The sequence below is a fragment of the Mustela erminea genome, chromosome 7 (assembly GCF_009829155.1).
Source record: "Mustela erminea isolate mMusErm1 chromosome 7, mMusErm1.Pri, whole genome shotgun sequence".
Classification (NCBI taxonomy): Eukaryota; Metazoa; Chordata; class Mammalia; order Carnivora; family Mustelidae; genus Mustela; species Mustela erminea.
Genome location: NC_045620.1, coordinates 138118217 through 138127430, shown reverse-complemented (window position 1 = coordinate 138127430; position 9214 = coordinate 138118217). Strand labels below are relative to the sequence as shown.

The 9214-nt window shown below is 52.5% G+C and overlaps 1 protein-coding gene across 1 annotated transcript; it reads left to right on the top strand.

The window, feature by feature from the left end:
* The first annotated feature begins 542 nt into the window (after positions 1-542).
* On the top strand, positions 543-3695 carry SOX11 (SRY-box transcription factor 11). The gene is given in 5 exon segments (XM_032353412.1): positions 543-1414; positions 1417-1502; positions 1504-1836; positions 1838-1874; positions 1877-3695. Coding segments are annotated over 5 exon segments (1290 nt in total). The 5' UTR covers positions 543-999; the 3' UTR covers positions 2296-3695.
* The last annotated feature ends 5519 nt before the right edge of the window (positions 3696-9214 follow it).

The following is a 9214-nucleotide window of genomic DNA, read 5'->3' as shown; positions in this document are numbered from 1 at the left end:
AAGGCGCGGCGGGAGCCCACGTGCCCGGAGGAGCTGTGTCAAAGCGCCACCTTCCGTCGGCCCGGGCGCGCGGGGCTCCCCGGCGGGCTCGGGCGCGCGCGGCCCCGGGAAGCAGCTGCACCCCCCGGGGCCGCGCCGGGCGGCACCTCCCGCTCCCCGCTCCGGCGGCGCGCGCGCCCGAGTGTGTGCTCCGCGAGGGCGGGCGCGCCGGCTCGGCTGCCTCGGACCGGCCTCCAGGGGACCCGGCACAAAGGGGCGCCGGACCCGGCCCGGACTCGCCCGGTCCGCCGCGGTGCGGGGCTCGGCCCCGGAGCCTCCCGGGGAGCGGCGCATCTGTGCACACATGCGGATTTTTAAAAAATAACATATTTTCAAGACGTGCCTCCCCCTCTCCCCCACCCCCCATCTTTGCAAAGCAGCCCCGAGGGCGGGGGAGGGGGCGTGGCCGAGGAGTTAATAAAGGGAGCTGGGCGGAGCCGGCCGCCAGCCATTGGCCGGCCCGGGGAGTGATGTCACCCATATGACACCCTGATAACTAGTTGGGAGAGAGCCCTCAACTTTTTGCAGAAGGAGCGCGCGCGCCTGGGAGTGCTCGGGGTTCGGCGCTTGCGGCGGGAGCCACGAGCCCGAGACAGAGAGAGAGAGAGACAGAGAGCGAGGGGTCCCGGGCTGCCGCGACCGCCGCCGCCTCTCCCGTCGCAGCCGCCGCTTCCCGCGCGCGGGCGGCCGCCGCCGCCGCAACCGCCGCAGCCGCTGTGTGCAGCCTGGAAGGGGGGGCGGGGGGGGAGGGGGGGAGCCGCGGACGCGGGGTACCGAGGACTTTGCAACTTGCCCGGGAAGGTGGAGGGGCGAGAGGGGGAGGGGGACCTCCGCACGAGAGCGAGCGGCCCGGGTTGGAGCGCCCAGCCCCGCGGCGGATCATGGTGCAGCAGGCGGAGGAGCTTGGAAGCGGAGAGCAACCTGCCCCGGGAGGCGCTGGACACGGAGGAGGGCGAATTCATGGCTTGCAGCCCGGTGGCCCTGGACGAGAGCGACCCGGACTGGTGCAAGACGGCGTCGGGCCACATCAAGCGGCCGATGAACGCCTTCATGGTGTGGTCCAAGATCGAGCGCAGGAAGATCATGGAGCAGTCTCCGGACATGCATAACGCCGAGATCTCCAAGAGGCTGGGCAAGCGGTGGAAAATGCTGAAGGACAGCGAGAAGATCCCGTTCATCCGGGAGGCGGAGCGGCTGCGGCTCAAGCACATGGCCGACTACCCCGACTACAAGTACCGGCCCCGGAAAAAGCCCAAAATGGACCCCTCGGCCAAGCCCAGCGCCAGCCAGAGCCCCGAGAAGAGCGCGGCGGGCGGCGGCGGCGGCGGCGGCGGCGGCGGGGGCGCGGGCGGCGGCGCGGGCGGCGCCAAGACCTCCAGGGCTCCAGCAAGAAATGCGGCAAGCTCAAGGCCCCCGCGGCCCCCGCGGCCGGCGGCGCCAAGGCCGGCGCGGGCAAGGCGGCCCCAGCCCGGGGACCTGGGCGGCGCGGGCGACGACTACGTGCTCGGCAGCCTGCGCGTGAGCGGCGCGGGCGGCGGCGGCGGCGGCGGCGGCGGCGCGGGCAAGACGGTCAAGTGCGTGTTCCTGGACGAGGACGACGAGGACGACGAGGACGACGACGAGCTGCAGCTGCGGATCAAGCAGGAGGCGGACGACGACGACGACGAGCCGCCGCACCAGCAGCTCCTGCAGCCCCCGGGCCAGCAGCCGCCGCAGCTGCTGAGACGCTACAACGTCGCCAAAGTGCCCGCCAGCCCCACGCTGAGCAGTTCGGCCGAGTCCCCCGAGGGCGCGAGCCCTGTACGACGAGGTGCGGGCCGGCGCGACCTCGGGCGCCGGGGCGGCAGCCGCCTCTACTACAGCTTCAAGAACATCACCAAGCAGCACCCGCCGCCGCTCGCGCAGCCCGCGCTGTCGCCCGCGTCCTCGCGCTCCGTCTCCACCTCGTCGTCGTCGTCGTCCAGCAGCAGCGGCAGCGGCGGCGGCGGCGGCGGCGAGGACGCCGACGACCTGATGTTCGACCTGAGCTTGAATTTCTCCCAGAGCGCGCACAGCGCCGGCGAGCAGCAGCTGGGGGGCGGCGCGGCGGCCGGGAACCTGTCCCTGTCTCTGGTGGATAAGGATTTGGATTCGTTCAGCGAGGGCAGCCTGGGCTCCCACTTCGAGTTCCCCGACTACTGCACGCCCGAGCTGAGCGAGATGATCGCGGGGGACTGGCTGGAGGCGAACTTCTCCGACCTGGTGTTCACGTATTGAGAGGCGCGCCCCGCTTCTCGCTCTTTCTCTCCGCGGGGTGCAGAGCAGGGTTCCTCGGGAGGAAGTCGTGGTGGTCATGATGATGATGATGATGGTGTCGATGGTGTCGATGGTGGTGGTGGGGTGGAGGGAGAAGACGACGCTGGGCTTGATATGATGTCGTGACACAAAGAAATTGGAAAAGATGATGAAAATTTTGGTGGAGTTAAAGTGAAATGAGTAGTTTTAACACATTTTTTCCTGTCCTTTTTTTGCTCCCCTCCCTTCCTTTATCGTGTCTCAAGGTAGTTGCATACCTAGTCTGGAGTTGTGATTTTTCCCCCCAGATGTGTTTTTGTAATTACTACTTCTTTTTCCTGAAATTCGTGATTGCAACAAAGGCGGAGGGGACAGGGCGGGGGAGGGGAGGGAGGACCCGCTCCGGAAGGCGCTGTTTGAAGCTTGTCGGTCTTTGAAGTCTGGAAGACGTCTGCAGAGGACCTTTTGGCAGCACAACCGTTACGCTAGGGAGTTGGTTGGAGATTTTTTTTTTTTTTTTTCTTAAGAGATCTTAAAGAACTGGTGATTTTTTTAAAAAAAACAAACACAAAAACAAAAAAGGGACCATTGCAACTTTTTTATTTTATTTTATTTTTTTGGAGGGAGAAAACTGATGTCTTCTATGCATCCGATACTTAACAAAACTGCAGGGAGCTTGAAAAAATGCAGACTGTACAAACGCTCACAAAAAAACAAAAAAACAAAAAAAAAACAAAAAAAACTGTGAACTGACTTAAGATCAGAGTTTACTTTTCAGATCAAATTGTTTATGGTTTTACAAATGTGATTTCTACTTGCCAACTTTTTTTTTGTAACTTGTTCCCTTATACCTCCTTGATTGAATACCAGACAGCCTAGACCTCAGTACAAAAGGTATTGAAACATTTTTGATACATAACAGACCTCAGTCTTTTTTAAAAATTAATATATTTTCAGGCGTATTTTTGTACAGTGAAAAGGGAACATTCTTGCTGTGTTTTTTCAGTAAGACTTTCAGGCACTTCTTCCCTTTTGATTTCTTTTTTTTTCCTCTGTTTTTTTTTAGCATGCAAGTATGTTGGTACGTGATGTCCTGGTTTAAAAGGATTAAAATTTTTAAATAATCCTTGCATCTAAAGGCCTTGTGGTTTAAAAAAAAAAAACAAACTTTTTTTTGTACAGCTATAGTAGAGATTTGTTCAATATTTGTAGGTAAAGATTTATTGAAAATGGTGATATAGACCTCAGAGCTGTTATCTTAGTTTAAAGATTGTATATGTACTGTACTATACTAGGACTTTATGTATCTCATACGCTGTGATATGTGGATGGGGCCCCAGATGGAAGGTTTGAAACTGGATTCTCGATTTTTAGCAAAAAAAGAAAAAAAGAAAAAAAAGGCACATAGTTTAAAAAGTTTCTCATTTTGTGCAATATAATCTAAATAAAGTACAGACCATCTGCATATTTTGTAGCAAATGGTGGCAAAGCAGACTCAATGCACTGTCGACATCATCGCCTGTTTTTTTTTTTTTTTTTTGGTTTTTTTTGTTTGTTTTTGTTCTTTTTGTTTTGTTTTCTTGGGTTGTTTTTGTTTTGTCTTTTTTTGGTGCTGGAAGTCTGTATCTTGACAATTTTAATAAATCAGCTGGCACTGATAGAAACTCGCATCGCCACTAGTCTCTATGGCAGTCAAACTGGAGGTCCGGTTGTCGGAGCGCAGGGACGAGGCCGTTGTGTGCGCGGGTGGGAGGTGGCGGTCAGGCGGAAGGTGTTCAGGGCCAGGCCGATTTCTTCTTCCTCGGCCTTCCGCGGCTGGTTACTGAGAACCAGGGAGGAGGATTCTCTCTCTGCCTTCCCTTTCCTTCAACCCGCCCCCACCTCCATTTCCTTTCTCACCTCCTCCTCCACTCCCACTGTCCCCACCCATCCTGGCGGGCGGGCTGCGCCGAGAGCCTCGGGGACCGGCCGGGGCGGGGGGCGCGGCGAGGACCCGGTGCCGGCGCGCGGTCAGTGCCCCGCGCTCGCCGGGGGTGTGCGTTCTCCGCTCCGGGCTGCGTCCCGGCGGCGCGTCGCCGCGTCAGCCGCCCTCGGGCAGCCGGCGCTCCAGGCGCTCGGATCATCCCCGCCGCGCGCCCTGAGAGGGTGGGGACAGCCGTTCCCAGTTCTGATTTTTTTTTTCCTTCCCCCTCTAACGCTGCATCTCCGCGTGGGCGCAGAGGTAGATGCTGTGGGGCGCGAGGTCGTCGGTGGCTGTCTCTTACCGAGCGCGGGGCGACGGCGGGGACATGGCACCGTCGCTGCGATCCGAGCTGCAGCAGGGCGTCGGCGGGGCCGCGGGGGCACCGAGGGCGCAGGCTGCGGCGGGCGGGCCCCGGAGGCGCGCGCGGACGCCCCCAGTGGCACCCCGAGGCCCGCCGGGTGGGGACGGAGAAAGCGAACGGGGGTGGGCGGGGGAGGCGCCGCCGCGCCGGCTCCCGGGCCGCCCCGGAACTCGCCTCCGGGAAGGTGGTTCGTCCTCTCGGTGCGGCTCCTTCCCCAGCGGCCTCCTCGGGATCCCGTCCCGCGCGCGCTCCGGGGCCGTTGGCCCGGCCCTCCCCCTCCCCCTCCCCTTCTTTCTCGGCTCTCCTTTCCCAGCCGGGCCCGAGCCCGAGCCCTCGCGGCAGGCCCCGGCCCCGGCCCCGGCCCCGGCCCCGTCCCCGGCCCCCCTTCCGTGCCGCCCGCCGCCCTTGCCCAGGGCGCCGCGCCGAGGGAGGCGGGGAGGCCGTGCGGGGCCCGGCGCGCCCGCTCCCCCGCCCCACCTCCACCTCCGAGCCGCGGCGCCCGCCGTGGGGGAGGGTCTCGGCGGCTCCTGGGGACGCGGTGCCGGACCCCCACCGCCCTCTCCGGACCCTGCTGCCGCGACTGACCGACGTTCGGCCTCCATTTTTACTGAGGTTCGGCGACACCGAACGCGTGCGTCCGCGCGGCCCCGGGGCCGGCTAGGCCGGGGCGGCCCCGCACCCTTCCTGGCGCGCGTCCTGCTTCCCCTCGGCGCCGTCTCCCCCGCGCGGCGAGCTGCGGCCTCCGCCAGCCTCCCGCAGGCCCCGGGGCGCCGCCAGCCCCCGGCCCGGGCCTGCGAGGCCGACCCGCTTGGGCTGCAGATGATGGGGCGGATTCTGTGGCTTTTCCCTTCGATGAGCCGACCGTCCGATTTCGGTAGTCCACTCGGGAAAAGAAAGGGCTGATGTTGTGAACAAGGGTCTCAGTATAGAACTGGATTTCTGGAGTTGTTTACCTTTTTTTTGTTTGTTTTTCCCCCTCTCAAAATGATAGACTAATGTAGTCATTGGTCGGACACTTATTTCAGCCACGAGTAATTGAACCAGCGGTTTACAATTGACGATTCTCTGTGCTGGTGGTTTTACGTGGCGGCCCTCTGCTGCGGTTCTGAAACTTGTTGAAAACACAAACCCATTTATAAGACTAAGTCTATGTATTTCGAAAATCTGAAAACTTTGCATGTGCTTTATGTTTTAATCATAGATAAATCTTGGACTTTTTTTTTTTGTGGTGGGGTAGAAACTTTAAATTAGTAATATAATTGGCCTTGGAATGGAAACAAATAGTCTTGATTTAACAATAATATTTTTTTTAAAAGCTCTGTAGCTAAGTTCTTGAGAGTAAAATAAAAGAAAAATAGATGGTCAGCAATCTAAATTGAAAACCTGTTAGAACTCAGGACAGGCGCTTGGATGCGCTTTTAACCATATTTAAGGCTGTTTTGATGAATGCATTGTGAAAATCATTCTTAATGAATTCTTTATTGAATGTCTAAAACATAATATAATACACAGGTATTCTTGCCACTGGATAGTCTTCAATAAAAGTTTAATTGCATTTGGGGGGGGTCTCTTAAGTAAGTCTTATTTTTAACTGAGCATTGACAGAATATCTTTAAAAAAATGGTAACACGGGGGTGGGGGGTGGGCGCGGAGAGCGCCACAGCCTAGCCAGTGGGTATCCTGCTGTTTATAACTAGTTCACAGACTTTGATGATGGCATTTTGGTAAGATTTCCAACTTGAAGACCTTAAACCAGCATTCTCTTATTAATTCTTTAAACTGCGGAAATTATCTTCCAGCTCTTACACTCTGATATGCATCCCTTTTATTAAAAATATAATAATAACGCTAATAAAAGGCAGTGTATTTAAGCTGTGCTTTGCAAATATTATGTACGTTATGAATGACTACAGTCACAGGGCAAATTATTTGTAGAATGATTATCCTTTCCCTAGAAAAAGATCACTACAACCCTTTTGGGCAGAGATGTTTCTTTGTAATGTTAATCAAGGGGAAGTGATTTAAATATGCATGCAGCTAGCAGTCTGGAGGATTTAGTTGTTTTTATGTTATTTTATTTTTATTTTTTGAAAAAGGGAAAGACCCAAAAGGCAAAACTTGCCCTTCTCTTCTCTGGGAGTTGAAACCATCCCCACTTGATATTGGTCCAGTATTTCTTTTACACTTCAGAACTTAAGTGACTTTTGCCTAAGGAATCTGAAAAATAAAGCAAATAAGTTGCTCTATTTTAAAGTAGTCATTCAATATAAATATATTATATCAATCTTAACTTTTTTATTCTCTGAATGATTAATAACTATGTATATTCTTACTTTTTTCTTCCAATGGGCGTATGTATCCTTGTGGACATTTTGGAGAGAGGTTTTCTTGGTCTCTCCCATTTATAGAATCTTTATACTCTTTTACCGCGTGATCCCCTGCTTTTAGCAGATTTCTGAGGCAAATATATTTGTGCTTTTTTTTTTTTAAATGTAGGATGACCAGCAAAAAATAGTTTACTGAGTTGTCAATTTTATCAGTAGATAAGAAACCTTCTTTATTACAGTTTCAGGGAAGATTTTTTCAGGATATTTCTCAGTTATTCTAAGGGCCAAATTTTATAAAATTTCCATTAGGAATGTCAGTTTCAAATACCCTTTGTATAGCCTAGGCCTGTGGGGGTACCAAGTCTGAGCCTTATGTAACCCAACACAGGCGTTCATGAGTTCCCAAAGTAACTGTCTCCGTGCAATGATGCTTGCACACGCTTCTCAGAGATTGGGCTTCTTTTAATTATTGCTTCTTTCTCACTGTTCATTTATTTCATTTATTCTGCCATATCCCCTTTTATTTGATGATCTGGAAAATTCTGCTCTTTGATAACAACTCAGTTGTTTTTCCACTGGATTCGGGTTTTGTTTATTTGTTTATTGATTGGTTGGTTGGTTGGTTTTGGCTTTTGGTTTTTGCCCCTCGTGTGGAGCCCACGTTTTCAATCACAATAAAGATTAAACAAAATTTATTAAATTCAACTCTTTTTCCATTTTACTTTGCTGCTGGCTTTTCTTTTTCCTTGACTCCTAACATACCTTTATTTTTTTTTTCCCCATTGAGGTTTTGCTTTTTTTTTTTTTTAACACTACCTATATCCATTAGCTGCCTAATTAGTTTTATCTATTCCATGTGGATGCAGTGAGTTTATAAGAGAATTTCACAAACAAGTAGTTTTTTAGTGAACTTAAACAGAATTTTAAAGGAGACCTATTTTTATACTCAATGAAAGCACAAAGTGCAGAAAGTATAAAATGGCTTACAAAGGGAAACATAAGTTCATAATGTTCCATGTATAAAAGTAATAATTTTATTGGGTAGAGATACTCTTAAAAGATTCAATACCTCTGCCAGTACACAGATAGGACTGTTCTAAATGACTTGGGAACTTGTGGTTGCCTGTGGTTGCAGAGAACCTCTCCGTCGAGAAAGCCAACCAGTGAAAGCAATATGGCGGAGCTGACACGTGGTTCCGTACGAGCAGTTGAGGAACTGAAACACCCTGGATGTGCGTTCGGGGAGGCTTCCTTGTCGCGATTTGATCAAACTTCTTTTATGTAGTCACGTAGATGTGGGTTTTCTCTGCTGTGAACTTGACAAATAAAGCAATATGACAAAAAGTTTGAAAACGCGTAGAAAATATTTACTCTAGGGTCCTCGAAGGGACTTTGATGTTGATGTTATTTGATGAGACAGATGACATTCCTGCTTCAGAAAAGGAGAGCGCGACTGGAAGTAATCATAGGACAGATACCGTAGAAAGAATTTTGATCGAATAGATATTGGCAAAGGGCCCTTTCTCTTCATCCAGCTTACGTTCAAGAACACGATGCCCCATCCCCTGAATCACATAGGGAGAAACCTTCTATACCATGACCATTAATTTCCCATTTTGTCTACTTTTTACTCTTGTACATATGTTGTGGGTTGAAGAGTCTTTTGCATTTGTTTGTGACACCTTTTTCTGGATGGACTGTTTCAAACCGGAGGCCTCCTCTTCGGGTCTGGGGCTCCTCGTGGTCATGGCATCCCACAGGGCTCCGCGGTGGCCGCGGGGACCGCCGCCTGGGGAGCGAGAGCAGTTTTCAGCATGACACTGTTGCCAAGTCTGTATTTTCCAAGGCCACATGAAACTTACTTTCATAGCCACTCCAGGTTTGGGAGCAGAAACGCTGAAAACCCTTTTGTTTAGAAGTCTGAGTGGTTTGTGGGGGGGAACCTTCTTTAGAGTTTGCATGCCAGCGCCCGCCCTGATGCTGTGAAACAGAGAGAGGGTGAAGCTCCCCGAGGCGGCGCGCTGGAGGAGGGAGTGTCTGATAGCACTAGGGGGGAAAGAAAATGCATGGCAAAGTGTCGTCTTCTTGTAGACTATCTAGCATGCAGAGTTTAGTGTGTTAGAACAGTGTATGACATTGCTGTATCAAAGTTGTAAAATTAAGCATTATTTATTGAAAACTATGTATTTTTTTGTAAAAACCTGATCACATAGAGAATATCAGTGGCTTGTGCTTGTGCTCCAATGGAAC